General features: G+C 41.7%; 1 protein-coding gene across 1 annotated transcript in view; it reads right to left on the bottom strand.

The window, feature by feature from the left end:
• Positions 1-15,140, bottom strand: part of OPA1 (OPA1 mitochondrial dynamin like GTPase) — an 88,660-nt gene that overhangs the window by 70,528 nt on the left and 2,992 nt on the right. Inside the window, exons 2-5 of the mRNA XM_065410326.1 lie at positions 12,516-12,834; positions 12,076-12,172; positions 11,149-11,256; positions 3,730-3,797 (exon numbers count right to left, since the gene is read on the bottom strand). Of these exons, the coding sequence (XP_065266398.1) occupies positions 3,730-3,797; positions 11,149-11,256; positions 12,076-12,172; positions 12,516-12,834 (592 nt within the window). The remainder of the gene's footprint in view (positions 1-3,729; positions 3,798-11,148; positions 11,257-12,075; positions 12,173-12,515; positions 12,835-15,140) is intronic.

Below are 15,140 nucleotides of genomic sequence, written 5' to 3'. Positions count from 1 at the left end.
GCTGAGACAAAAAAACCGCACAGAACACATATACAGTACAGTACTATGTTAAACATAAACTACTAAAAAATAAAGGGAAAGTTTAAAAAGGTAAAGAAACTGTTTCTGTGCTTGTTTCATTTAAATCAAGATGGTTAAAAGCAGCGTTTTTCTTCTGCATAGTAAAGTTTCAAACTTGTATTAAGTCAATGTTCAGTAGTAAACTTTTGAAAGAACAACCATAACGTTTTGTTCAGAGTTACAAACATTTCAGAGTTACAAACAACCTCCATTCCCGAGGTGTTCGTAACTCTTGAGGTTCTACAGTAGTTCCATTATTTCAATGGGGCTATTCACGATGGTGAAGTTAAGCACATGTATAAATCTTTGCAGGATCAGGGCTTAAGTCCCAACGACGGTTAATGGGATTTTGGCTCCCTTGTCACTTAAGTGCCTTTGAAAATCGTACCCACAGTGCCTAATGAGAGAAGACCTATACATTAAGTTGAGATCTCTGACCAAAAAAAAGATTTTGTGCTAAAGTAGTCAGAATTGTTTCATGAAGACAAGTAAATCAGAAGTCACTGGACTTAGTACAAAAATAAAATCAAAATCACCTTAAGACTGACAACCTGTCAGACCTATACAATTTGAAATTTTTAAACCCTTGAAAACAGCAACAATAATTTCAGATCTGTGCTCTCCAGGCAGGCAGACTTATGAGAACAAAAACACGTTAATGTAGAACCAGGGAAGTAACCAAGGTCAGTGACTTCTCTATTAAGGTATGTATACTACCTCTCTCAATCTTTAACATAGCCTAATATTGACTTGAAATGGAATGCAACCTAATGCTGATCAGAAATGCAATGCACAGTGTGAAGAAAGGTCATCTAATCCATTGTCTAGAAAACATCTTGGTTGTCAATAAACCAAGTCGCTATTCTATCTTCATTATCCATCAGTGAACGTCTTGTTTCAATCACAACCATAACAACAGTATACAGTCCTGAAAACCCATGATACCTTTAACCCTCAGTTTTGAGGAGTCATTCCCCTGCAGTAAGAAAGCTATTCCATTAGCAGAGCTGCTGGATATAATTAGTATAACAAAACTAAGATTAACTTTAAGAGGCCCATAGATTTAATCAGGGCCCATGTTTTCTGCAGCACAGTCATGAGTTTTGTGGCAAACTGAAAGTTCTGTGGTCACAAGTAAATACATTAAAAACAAGAGGGTTTTCCCTCTCTCTTCTGATATCCCAAACCTTCAAAGTAGCTACACACTGTATTATTGATTATTGCCCCTGCACTACAGCTGATTACTCCGCCTGCTCTGCCTGACAGCATAAGCAGATCTCACACCCCTGAACAAAACAGAGGTATTGTTTTATACTAGGTCCAGTATAGTGTTCTCCCATTTCCACAAGTGTATGAACAGGGCCCCAATTTTAATGTTCATCAGAGCCAGCACCTCTTCCTCACAGCCAATTTAGGCCTCAGAATGAGACAGGAGAACAGAGATGCACCCAGAAAAGCAGGACAAGGTGAACAAGAAAATAGAATGAGAATTATTCCACTGCCCACAGGGTACAAATAAAAGGAAAGAGCAAGTGGAAGCTATTAGGCAATAAAATTAAAACATTCAAAACAAACCATTGCTAACTCACTAAGGACGGTCAGAAGCGCAGTAACACAGCCTTTTACTGGAGACCTGAATTCAAATTCTAATGCCTTCCATAAAACCTCCACTGAAGTCAATAAAAAGATACCCATTGACTTTTGTGACAGTTTTACCAGGCCCATAAGCAGCAAATTCAAGTTTAAAAATGCTTTCTTGTGACTTTAACATTGTTTACCACCCAAATACTACGGCAATGAATGCCACAGAAAAGTCAATAAATAATAATAAAGATTTGTAGACTCTTCTTCCTCTGTTTTCAAGTCCCCAGCAATATAGCACTGAGCTTAGCCAGTCACAGGCATGGGAGAAGAAACTCTGCATATGAAGAGAGGATCCTTGCATGAATTATCACTGGGAATTCAGATGATTAGCCATAGCATTTTGTCTGATTTGGGGGCAGTTAATCAATTGTTTCATTCAGATCTAAGTGAGTTTTCCACCAAAAGGTATGAAAAAAACATGTTCTTCTTAAGACTGATTTATTATAAAACTACTTATTGCCTTGGTTTGTTTTATGACTTGATATTTGCATTTAGAAACCAAGCTTAATGAGCATTCATTACAGGTGCGGTATTCAACAAAATATATATGAAAGCAAGTAATTTGGCTTAGCTTCATAAATGATTTGTTAAGACAATAGGTAAGAAGACCTTTACTTCACAATCCAAGAGTGAAACACTTGGACTTTTGAACAGTGAACACCTGTCTTAAGCAACCTTTCAAGGCAGACAAAAATCTGTTGCTAAGCAAAGGTAGGCTTCTAATAAAGGGGAAACAGAATGGTACTCATTTCAAATGTGGAGACTCTGAGGTGGTCCAAGACAGGAGGTCTAGGGTGACCAGATGTCCCGATTTTATAGGGACAGTCCGGATATTTGGGGCTTTTTAAAATATAGGCTCCTATTACCCCCCGCTCCCTGTTCCGATTTTTCACACTTGCTATCTGGTCAGCCTAAGGAGGTTGCCTAATAAAAGGTGATCTCTTGTACTGGTTTCATTGTAGGCATGTGCAGTAAGTGTGCACATGCATTAAATGCAGCACACATGCATACATGTCTGCATGCACAGACGTGTTTAAAATAAGAGTGTTATTTACAGTTTTGCTAAGACTGGAATGATAAATGTTCCCATTTGTGAGGTATACACAGTATTGATCATTAGATTCACAAACAAGACAAATATTTTTCAAAGAAGTTCTCAGCATGTATTAGATTTCATTCCGATTTGTTCAGAAATTTTTAAAATGTACAATGGCAAAAAAGAAAACTACTATAGAATGAAATTAAACAATCAGAGATGCTATTTGGTGGTTAAGAGAACTAATAAAAATAAGATCTGTGATCTAGAAGTTTGCAATGCTAAACTTTACTTTCCTCACTTGCAAGGCAAAAGTTGAACATGCATGCTAATAAACGTTATTAACCAGCTGACGTGACATTTCACACAGCACAGTCATCTTCTAGGATCAAAACAACAAAACCTCCTTTTCTAGAAAATGAGCAGGCCATAAAAACAATTGCTGCAGTAAGTTTTGAGCAGAAAAAGAATTAAACCCAAAGCTTGGTGTAGAATGTCTAAATGGAAAAGGGTCAGAAGATGCAATACGTTCAGACGTATAACTGAAGCTAGTGCATGATGCAGCACTTTGAGTTTTATATTAAGGCCTGAACCAACCAACACTGTCACAGTTACAAGCAGTAAGTGTTGGCAGGATCAGTCCCTCAGGCTGCATACAAATTTAAAATGAATACAGAATGACTATAGTAACATGCCCATTACAACCCAAGTCTTTAGAGAATATCATTTTGACAGAAGGTTTAATGACTTTATATTACTCCCTTCTTCCCCACAAAATATTTTAACGGTTAGCCTAGCTGTTAAATTACAATATACTATATACAATATACTAAACCATTTCAGCTCTCTCAAGCCTCTTTAAATCTACATCTACAGTTCGTTATTAAAGTGCCTTTTTAAAAAAATTAACTCCTACAGAAAAAACACAGATTTTAATCTTTTTTTTAAAGCTTTGTGATTGAATAACTAAATACTTTCTGCAAATATACCTTTTTGTACTGTTTGTCATTTTCATATCCCTGGTCTGTAGCTCTGAATGCTGTTTCTCCTTGGGAACCTAGGAAATAATTACAGAAACTAACTGAAATGCCTTAGTACCCTGTTCAAAACCCAAAACTATGTCTAATAGGAGGTCCAATTTTTAGTACAACTCAGTACCCAGGTATTTACTATACAAATAATCTCTCTGAAGTTGCAATCATTCTACGGATTATTGTAAAAAAGCATAGAACAGCTTAAAACTGATTTGTTAACAACTGTACCAATCTAGCATCCAACTCACACTGAATGGGCTACTATAAAAGGTAACAGGAAACTTCAACTAGAGCATTTAAGTTCTGAAGACATTTTTGCTGATGAAATGACTGCGTGTGTTAGACATCAGATGATGGGACATAAGTTATATTATCATTTGTGATGAGAAACACAAAATATTTCTGCATATTGTAAATAATTTTTTTCTGAACAAACTTCTGAAAAATGCCTGAATTATAGACATCTGTTTAGTGTTTTGACAGTGAGCCATTGGCTTTTCATTGGCACTGTGGGAATTGAGTTTTCTTAAAGTAGTTATAAAATGTTTCCAATTCAAGATTAAACTGTTGCAATAAATTGCATTTGCATTGTTATTCACTCCCTTTTTTAATGTATCACTGTTTAATTAATTAATTTTAAAGAGGCACGTTAAGGGCAGTAAAAATGGCTTTTTACACACCTAACAAGAGAAGCAGATCAGAAGCTCCTATGACTTCACTAACCAAATTGTAACCTGTGAAAAACCAGCAAAAAAGGGGAAATAAAAATTATAAATACAAACAAATGGCAAAGCAAAGTTGTGAGGGATTTCTGTCTCAGAGTTCAGGGACTGGGCAGTCATAACCAATCTTGCCCATCTTGGTATGCTAACAAATGCAGCTAAAATGGATAACAAGTAACTCGCACCAAAGTCAAAATTACATTCCAGTTAAGAAAACCCCAACACATAGGAGGTCTCATCTACTTGTCTCTGGTTTCTGATATTGCCCTTCTCATCACCCTCACACTTGAATCCCATTTAGATTCTGCTCTCTGTAAAGTTGTTTTTTTATATATATTATGCATTCTAATAATATTAAAAGTTTTGTTTCAGACAATGCAAGTAAGCTTGTTATGAACATGCAAATAGACCTAGAACAGTGACAGTAATTTTCAAGAACACTTAAATGAAAAAAATGTGATTGCTATGAAGCTTTATATGTACATCTACATCTTTATATCTCCGTCTAAGTTTACAATATACTATTTTTAAATCAAGATTAGATGTGTTTCTAAAAGATAACCTTGAGTTCAGCCACAAAAGTTTAGGGGGCTTGATAATGTTTCACTTGTGTAGCAGGGAAGGAGACTTCCCTCCACTGCAGGAATGGCTGGGTGAATGTCTACGGCGTGTGCTATGCAGAAAATCAGACTAGATTCATAGATTCTAAAGAGCAGAAGGAATCACTATCGATGACCACTGTGATCCTTTCTGGCCTTAAAATCTATTAATTTCCACTGCCAGAATACATTTTTAGAATTTGTTAAAATGAGAAAATGGTTAAAGATTAAATTCAGTAGGGTATGGACAATCAATAGGGTGTGCGGATTTGATAATATGGCCATCTATTTGCCATGTAGCATCTGGGTTTTAGAGCTCATTCGTCATCCTTTGTTCCATTCTGCCTGTCTTGCAGTCCTTACACAGCCAAAACTCCCACTAACTTCAATCAGAATTTTGCTCAAGTAGAAAATTGTCAGCTGAGCCTCTGAGGCCTGGTCTACACTACGTGTTTAGGTCGACTTTAGCAGCGTTAAATCGAATTAAGCCTGGACACGTTCACACGACGAAGCCCTTTCTTTCGACTTAAAGGGCCCTTTAAACCGGTTTCTTTACTCCACCTCCGATGAGGGGATTAGCGATAAAATCGGCCTTAGGGGGTCGGAATTGGGGTAGTGTGGACGGAATTCGACGTTATTGGCCTCCGGGAGCTATCCCACAGTGCTTCATTGTGACCGCTCTGGACAGCACTCTCAACTCATATGCACTGGCCAGGTAGACAGGAAAAGCCCCGCGAACGTTTGAATTTCATTTCCTGTTTGCTCAGCGTGGAGAGCACAGGTGACCACGCAGAGCTCATCAGCACAGGTAACCGTGATGGAGTCCCAGGATCGCAAAAGAGCTCCAGCATGGACAGAACGGGAGGTACGGGATCTGCTCGCCATATGGGGAGATGAATCAGTGCTGGCTGAACTCCGAAGCAGTAAACGAAATGGCAAAATATTAGAAAAGGTCTCCAAGGCCATGAAGGACAGAGGCCATAACAGGGACGCACAGCAGTGCCGTGTGAAAATTAAGGAGCTAAGGCAAGCCTACCACAAAGCCAGAGAAGCAAACGGAAGGTCCAGGGCAGAGCCGCAAACATGCCGCTTCTACGCGGAGCTGCATGCCATTCTAGGGGGTGCAGCCACCACTACCCCAACCGTGTGCTATGACTCCCTCATTGGAGAAACACACAGGGAAGCGGGTTCGGGGTACGAGGAAGATGAGGATGGAGATAATGTACATAGCTCACAGCAGCAAGGAAGCGGAGAAACCGGTTTCCCCAACAGCTAGGATATGTTTATCACCCTGGACCTGGAACCAGTAACCCCCGAACTCACCCAAGGCGTGCTCCCAGACCCTGAGGGCACACAGGGGACCTCTGGTGAGTGTACCTTTGTAAATATTACACATGGTTTAAAAGCAAGCGTGTTTAATGATTAATGATTAATTTGCCCTGGCAATCGCGGCCAGTACAGCTACTGGAAAAGTCTGTTAACGTGTATGGGGATGGAGCGGAAATCCTCCAGGGACATCTCCAGAAAACTCTCCTGGATGTACTCCCAATGCCTTTGCAAAAGGTTTCTGGGGAGGGCTGCCTTATCCCGTCCGCCATGGTAGGACACTTTACCATGCCAGGCCAGTAGCACGTAGTCTGGAATCATTGCATAACAAAGCATGGCAGCGTATGGTCCCGGTGTTTGCTGGCATGCAGACAACATCCATTCCTTATCGCTCTTTGTTATCCTCAGGAGAGTGATATCATTCACGGTCACCTGGTTGAAATGGGGCAATTTTATTAAGGGGATATTCATAGGTGCCCGTTCCTGCTCGGCTGAACAGAAATGTTCCCCGCTGTTAGCCACGCGGTGGGGGGAGGGGTGAAGTGATCATCCCAGAGAATTAGGTGTGGGGGGGAGGGGAGTTAGTTGGGTTTGTGCTGCATGTTAACCCTGAAACCGCAGCCCCTCCTTTTACATTGCAAACCCATTTTAAATGGCCAACCCAATGGGTGCTTCGTATGGGAAATGAGAGCACTACTGTTTGAAACCATTCCCACATGTTAAGAAGGTTAAAAAAGCCAAAAGACTGTGTCTTACCATGGCTGCCTGCAAGCCGAAATCTGTGGCCTGGCACTGCGTGAGTGATCTCTCACACCAAACCGGCAGGCCCTCAATATAAGAGGAAAAATGCGACCTTGTAACGAAAGCACATGTGCTGTGTAATGTGAACAGCAAAATTTAACGTGAAAGAGTGTACCCATTGTTCTCTAAAATGTGTCTTTTTTAACCACCTCTCCCTTCTCCTCCACCAGCTGGAAATGTTTCTCCTTCACAGAGGCTAGTGAAGATTAGAAAGAGAAAACGGAGGACGCGGGATGACATGTTCACAGAGCTCCAGATGTCCTCCCACGCTGACAGAGCACAGCAGAATGCGTGGAGGCAGTCAATGACTGATTACAGAAAAGCACAATATGAACGAGAGGAGAGGTGGCGTGCTGAATCGCGGGATGAACAGAGCAAGTTGCGGGCTGAAGATGATAGGTGGCGTCAGCTTGCAGACAGAAGGCAAGAGTCGATGCTCCGGCTGCTGGAGCATCAAACTGATATGCTCCAGCGTATGGTTGAGCTGCAGGAAAGGCAGCAGGAGCAGAGACCGCCACTACAGCCCCTGTGTAACCAACAGCCCTCCTCCCCAAGTTCCATAGCCTCCTCACCCAGACGCCCAAGAACACGGTGGGGGGGCCTCCGGCCACCCAGTCACTCCACCCCAGATGCTTGCCCTAGCATCAGAAGGCTGGCCTTCAATAAGAGTTAAAGTTTTAAACTGCAGTGTGTCCTTTTCCTTCCCTCCTCCCCCACCCATCCCGGGCTACCTTTGCAATTATCCCCCTAGTTGTGTGATGAATTAATAAAGAATGCATGAATGTGAAGTAACAATGACTTTATTGCCTCTGCAAGCGGTGCTCGAAGGGGGGAGGGGAGGGTGGGGTGGTTGGCTTACAGGGAAGTAGAGTGAACCGGGTGGGGGGCGGCGGGGCGGAGGGTTCATCAAGGAGAAACAAACAGAAGTTTCACACCGTAGCCTGGCCAGTCACAAAACTGGTTTTCAAAGCTTCTCTGATGCGCACCGCGCCCTGCTGTGCTCCTCTAACCTCCCTGGTGTCTGGCTGCGCGTAATCAGCGGCCAGGCGATTTGCCTCAACCTCCCACCCCACCATAAATGTCTCCCCCTTACTCTCACAGATATTGTGGACCGCACAGCAAGCAGCAATAACAATGGGGATATTCTTTTCGCTAAGGTCTGAGCGAGTCAGTAAGCTGCGCCAGCGCGCTTTTAAACGTCCAAATGCACATTCCACCACCATTCGGCACTTGCTCAGCCTGTAGTTGAACAGGTCCTGACTCCTGTCCAGGCTGCCTGTGTACGGCTTCATGAGCCATGGCATTAAGGGGTAGGCTGGGTCCCCAAGGATCACGATAGGCATTTCAACATCCCCAACGGTTATTTTCTGGTCCGGGAAGAAAGTCCCTTCCTCCAGCTTTCGAAACAGAGCAGAGTGCCTGAAGACGCGAGCATCATGTACCTTTCCCGGCCATCCCACGTTGATGTTGGTGAAATGTCCCTTGTGATCCACCAGGGCTTGCAGCAGCATTGAAAAGTACCCCTTGCGGTTTATGTACTCAGTGGCTTGGTGCTCCGGTGCCAAGATAGGGATATGGGTTCCGTCTATGGCCCCACCACAGTTTGGGAATCCCATTGCAGCAAAGCCATCCACTATGGCCTGCACGTTTCCCAGAGTCACTACCCTTGATATCACCAGGTCTTTCATTGCCCTGGCAACTTGGATCACAGCAGCCCCCACAGTAGATTTGCCCACTCCAAATTGATTCCCGACTGACCGGTAGCTGTCTGGCGTTGCAAGCTTCCACAGGGCTATCGCCACTCGCTTCTCAACTCTGAGGGCTGCTCTCATCCTGGTATTCTGGCGCTTCAGGGCAGGGGAAAGCAAGTCACAAAGTTCCATGAAAGTGCCCTTACGCATGCGAAAGTTTCGCAGCCACTGGGAATCGTCCCACACCTGCAGCACGATGCGGTCCCACCAGTCTGTGCTTGTTTCCCGGGCCCAGAATCGGCGTTCCACGGCATGAACCTGCCCCAGTAACACCATGATTTCCACATTGCTGGGGCCTGTGCCTTGTGAGAGGTCTATGTCCATGTCAATTTCCTCATCACTCTCGTCGCCGCGCTGCAATCGCCTTCTCGGCTGGTCCTGGTTTTGCTTTGGCATGTCCTGGCTCTGCATATACTCCAGGACAATGCGCGTGGTGTTCATAGTGCTCATAATTGCCGCGGTGATCTGAGCAGGCTCCATGATCCCAGTGCTAGCTATGGCGCCTGGTCTGAAAAAAGGCACGAAACTAGTATCTGACGGACCAGGGGAAGGAAGGAGGGAGGGAAGGAGGGAGGGAGGGAGGGAGGGGTGAGTGACGACATGGCATACAGGTACAGGGAATTAAAATCAACAAAGGTGGCTGTGCATCAGGGAGAAACACAAACAACTGTCACACAGAATGGCCCCCCCAAAGATTGAACTCAAAACCCTGGGTTTAGCAGGCCGTTGATTTCACGGAGGGAGGGGGAAGCTAATGAATACAGAACAAATCTATTTTTTACATCTTAAGCTGGCAGCCGACGGTGCAGCATGACTGATAGCCACTGCAGTACGATGACGACGGATACCAGTCGTAATATACTATCTTCTACCAAAAGGCAAGGGGCTGCTGCTGTGTAGCAATGCAGCCCCACGTCTGCCAGCACCCAGATCGCCCTCGGCCTCTTCTGGGTGCTTAGCAGAAAATACTGGGCGCTTGGCAGAAAATAGCATACTACGACTGGTAGCCATCATCATCAAGACAGTTCAATAGGACTGAGCATGTCTGCCCAGGTGCCTCTGATCGAACCGCAATATGACGACGATGGATACCAGTCATAATATACCATCTACTGCCAAAAGGCAAAAGGCAAGGGGCTGGTGCAATGCAGCCCTACGGCTGCCAGCCCCACAGCTATCAGTCATGCTGCACCGTCTACCGCCAAAAGGCAGTTAGCTGCTGCTGCTGTGTAGCAATGCAGTCCCACGTCTACCGGCACCCAGATGACATATGGTGACGGTGAGCTGAGCTGAGCGGGCTCCATGCTTGCCGTGGTATGTTGTCTGCACAGGTAACCCAGGTAAAAAGGCGCGAATCTATTGTCTGCCGTTGCTCTGACGGAGGGGGAGGGGCCTGACGACAGGTACCCAGAACCCCCCGCGACACTGTTTTGCATCATTCAGGCACTGGGATCTCAACCCAGAATTCCAATGGGCGGCGGAGACTGCGGGAACTGTGGGATAGCTACCCATAGTGCAATGCTCCGGAAGTCGACGCTAGCCTCGGTACTGTGGACGCGGTCCGCCGACTAGAGCACTTAGAGCATTTTATGTGGGGACACACACAATCGACTGTATACAACCGATTTCTATAAAACCGGCTTCTATAAATTCGACCTAATTTCGTAGTGTAGACATACCCTGAGAGACTACTAGGTCAGTGACAAATCTTCTGCATCTACTTAATGCTACACCCAACACAAATGGAGATATTTTGGTAGTTTTTTAAAAAAATAATCACCCAGTGCCTGAAGCACATTTCTTTAACAAAATCATTCTTTTCTCCTACCGTGAGCACAATGATATATTGTTAAAGTGTACTGGCTAGACCTCTCCTCTCACCTTCACTGGCAACTTAGCTTCAGCATCTACACCTCACTGAAACATTTACATTTTCAATCTATTTGGTTTTAGTTTGACTGGGAGTCTACAATTCGCTGTTCAGTTTCACATCTCTCAGTTCTCACCGAGCATTTGTTATCACAATTTATTTTTAAAAAACAAATGAGATACTGGTAGAACAGCAAACAATTTCCACAAACCTTTTTCTTGTTGTTGTTTAAAGACGTGTTGTGATCTCACATTGTAACAATACACATTCTCATAAGTAAAACAAAGCCGAAAAATTGTTCTCACCAGGTGAGAAAAAGCCCTTCAGGGAACTGAGGCTCTCTCCAATCTTGTCAAAGTCAGGTAGAAGTTTAGCGAGGTCTTCTGCATCAGGAAGGGCTTTGCTAAATTTTTCTAGGGAAAAAGTATAAAAAGGTGAGTTTTTTTTATAAGCGAGAATAGTTTACACTGTAAAATTTAGTAACTATCTAAAAATTAAAACACATTCACATGCTCATTCCATTTTTCTGTGTCAGGAATCAAAATGCTTCTCTTTCTATATTTTAATTGTTTCTGTTTCTATGTATATGAGAGCGAGAGAACAAGAGAGCATCTGTACAACACAATTACTGTAACAAACATTTCAAAGACAGTATTTTCCTATTTTTCAGTTTATTTGGGACATTCAACAGCATTTTGTGGCTAGGCTGTTTCACAGTTCCTTCTGCATACTTAGTCAGATATTCCTTTTATTTGTATGAGTCTTTCACATAGCAACCAGAAAGAGAAATATTCACAAAAACAAGAATTTGATGATAACAACAACAAAAACTGCCAAGTATAGCACCTGCTGCTACTTTTAATTCTTTCCTTTAAAAAAGCAAACAAACAAAAAGATTTCAGGCTGACAGCATACTTTAAATACCATCACTGAGAGTGTATGATTAATTATTCCATAATTCGATTTTTTCATCTAGTCTCAAGCAATGCACCCATGTGTAGGATAGATGTTGGAATAACCACCACCAAATGTTATGTGGTCTTTTCCTCTTAGAATGCATATATGAGATGTGTGCCTTCCTAAGACACATCCCTGAGCACTTATCTTATTAAAATCATGGTATAAGAACATTTGTATAGAAGCAACCAGCTTCTGAACACCTATGTTCTTAAATCTAAGCGTGGCATACGCTGATCTTTAGCAATCAAAGCATATTTTAGCTTTTGTGATACCAAAGTCAATGTGTTCATCAAGCTCCCAAATGAAGTCAGGAACAATCCACTTATAGTCACTGAGATCAGGCAGCATCTCCTTCCATTGATCATACGTCTAACACAAAAACAGAAAAAAAGTCAGAAGAGAAGCATATAAATGTTCTACTTGAAAGAATTTACCTACTAATCTATTGCGCTAGCTTGTCATTTTACGCACTGGCTTTGTGGCTTAGTCACAACATCTACAAAACAGTCATCAAAACCCAATCCCATTTCTGTCCAATAAAATCTATTCTAGTAATTTAAATAACTTGTCCCTCTCTACCCTCATACTCTCCGCTGTCTTTATTTGATCAAATGATGGAACTCTACATTTTATTGACTGCAGCAATAACTACTGTTCTGAAATGCCTGTCAAACAATATGAAACATATAAAATGTCTTCTGCAAATAAATACCTTTTTTGCTGTATAGCCACCACCTACAGCAGATCCTAATACAAGATAGCGAAGTTTTAGAAGCCTTGAAGCCAGTCTAGCTACCCAGAAATTTCTATGGGGCAGGTATCCATATTTTACAGATAAAAGTTTGGTTTTCCGTAAGGGAAGACGATTAAGAGAGGAGAACTGTTGAATTGATGTCCTTAGTGGAGGTCTCTGAAACTTTGAACTTGTATAATGGGGATGATGAATACTTTGTGAAACAAGATGCAATTTTTGCAATGGTGATTTTCCTTTTACTCCATAGCTGCTATTTGCTAAGCTTTGGCAGACAACACTGAAAGAAAAGAGAAAAATAAAGAAATAAATTAAGAATACGTGACAGCTCTACTCAAAACACCTTTAGTCCAATTAGTCCTGTATCCTACCTCCAGCACACAAAATATGAGAGAGCGAGAGTGTGTATTTATGTGTGTATATATATATATACACACATACACACACACACACACACACACACACACAGAGGGAGAGAGAGAGACTGATTTACAGAGGATGAAAAATAAAGTAGAGCATCATTCCAAAGGTACAGTGCTTTACCATACAGGAAATTCCTTCCCGGCTACTAGCCAACATAGATCCTGTGGGCGGGCGCTCATAGCCTTTTGAATAGAATTAACATTTGCAATTACTTTCAAAAAGTGTGCAATGGCTACCTAATCCAGTCTTAAATATTCCATAATGTTTTCATTTAATAGAATTATAGTTATGTTTTGTTACTTTAAACACTACATTTGCTAGCCCCCCCTATATTAGCTTGACATATTAAAATGACATATCATCTTCATCAATATTTGTATCCTAATCACAGAAAATGTTGAATTGGATAAAATACTTTGGTTTAAAGGATACTTACTGGATAAACAACCTCTCACTTGTTAACAAGGATTTGAAGGACAGAAATAAGTATCAACGCTTGGGTTAGGTCATCTGCTGTCTTATAAATTTAATTTCTGCAGCTGAAATTAGTGAATAAGTACACAAGAACTTAGTTTTGTGCACGTTCAACAGGAGTGGAAAGTCTATACAGGAACATGGCTACGATGTTCCACTCCCATCTTAGGGGAGGAAGAAAAATCTTTTCACACGAGAAGATACATATAATAGAGAGTTTACCTAACTACCTTTACCCAGAACTGCATTCAAAACCCCTACATTAAAAGATCATTATTAAGGTCACAAAGTCAAGCACTCAAAGGTTAGGAAATGCCAGTCTGTGCAACCCTAATTCGGTCCCCTTGTGAATAAGCATTATGATCATTTTAATTACACGACCACATACTGTTTTACATGCTACAGCTTTTCAACAAAATAGTTGACTTATTTTTTTTTATTAAACATGGGCAAAATCACTTATTTTACCCTAGTCTCATTCTTGGAAATGGCTGAACCATTTTAGCTAAAATTTTCCAAGAATAATTCAGCCTCAGGCAAACACCCAGTATGAACAGTTTAAGTTTGGCAAGGTCATAAGCAACTGAAAACAGGGTCTTATCATGGAAAGCGCCAGGCAACCTGAAGTACAGGCATCACTACCTGCACTGCCTATAATCAAGGGTGGCTATCTGTGGGATGGAACAAAGTCCGGTATACATTTTTACTGTTATTTTTTCCTGAGTGTTCTACAGGACATTCAAAACAAACCTGTAAATGTTTATTGAAACTATTTTTTTAATACTATTTTGCTAGCTCAGAGAGGAGTAAAAACTTTTCAAGGAACGACTCCTTTTGTACTTGTCCAATCTGGCCATATCCGCAGCAGTGAAAATTAGATACACCACTTAAAATAATCCAAAATCTGAATACTAAAATTCTGGAAACCACCACTTTTTTATTCACAGCCTTCTTCAGGATTCCGAACTCCATTTAGTGTTCTCCATGGGAATGGATGGAGAACAGCAGAAATGCCTTATCACCCAGCAATGAAATCACTGACCCAACTATTCACAACACCAAAGGAATCAATATTAAGATGCTTTATATCAGAAAGCATCAAAGAACCAAACCAATATTTTTCCATTTCCTTAGAAATACTTTGCATACCCTATATTTCCCCCTCACATTTTTATATTAATCTGATCTCTCCATCCGTCTGTCCAGGCTGTTGTAACAACACACATGATCCATTCATTGCCAGAGTAAATCCAACTCCTTCCACACTCACCTACCTAGTTCTCTGAATAGTGGTGGTGAATTGGCTAAATTTACCATTTGCCAATACATTATTCTGGACACTAGAAAAGGAACATTTGATGTTCTGCTCCTTTCATGGATGTATTCTTACTGGAGACATAATATCACATTACCACTCAAGTGACTTTCCTTAGGAAGAAGGCAAAGGTACAAAAGGACCTTTGAACCAGAAATTGAGCTTTTATGGTTGCAATGAGATTAGAAGACTGGAATTAAATTTAGCTGAATGGAAGTGTTTTCTTCTCTAAGGACTGAGTTCTTCAGACATGCCATGCACAGAACTCTCAATGAGGATAACTAAGTGCTAAAAGACACCAACAGTCCACCTTCCTAAAAATCAGTACGGTTTTGAGAACCAACATCCTGCAATTATTTCTATTTTGATAAATT

Source organism: Emys orbicularis, chromosome 9 (genome assembly GCF_028017835.1).
Source record: "Emys orbicularis isolate rEmyOrb1 chromosome 9, rEmyOrb1.hap1, whole genome shotgun sequence".
Lineage (NCBI taxonomy): Eukaryota > Metazoa > Chordata > Testudines > Emydidae > Emys > Emys orbicularis.
Note: the sequence above shows the minus strand (reverse complement) of the source record. Positions and strands in the feature narration are given on the sequence as shown.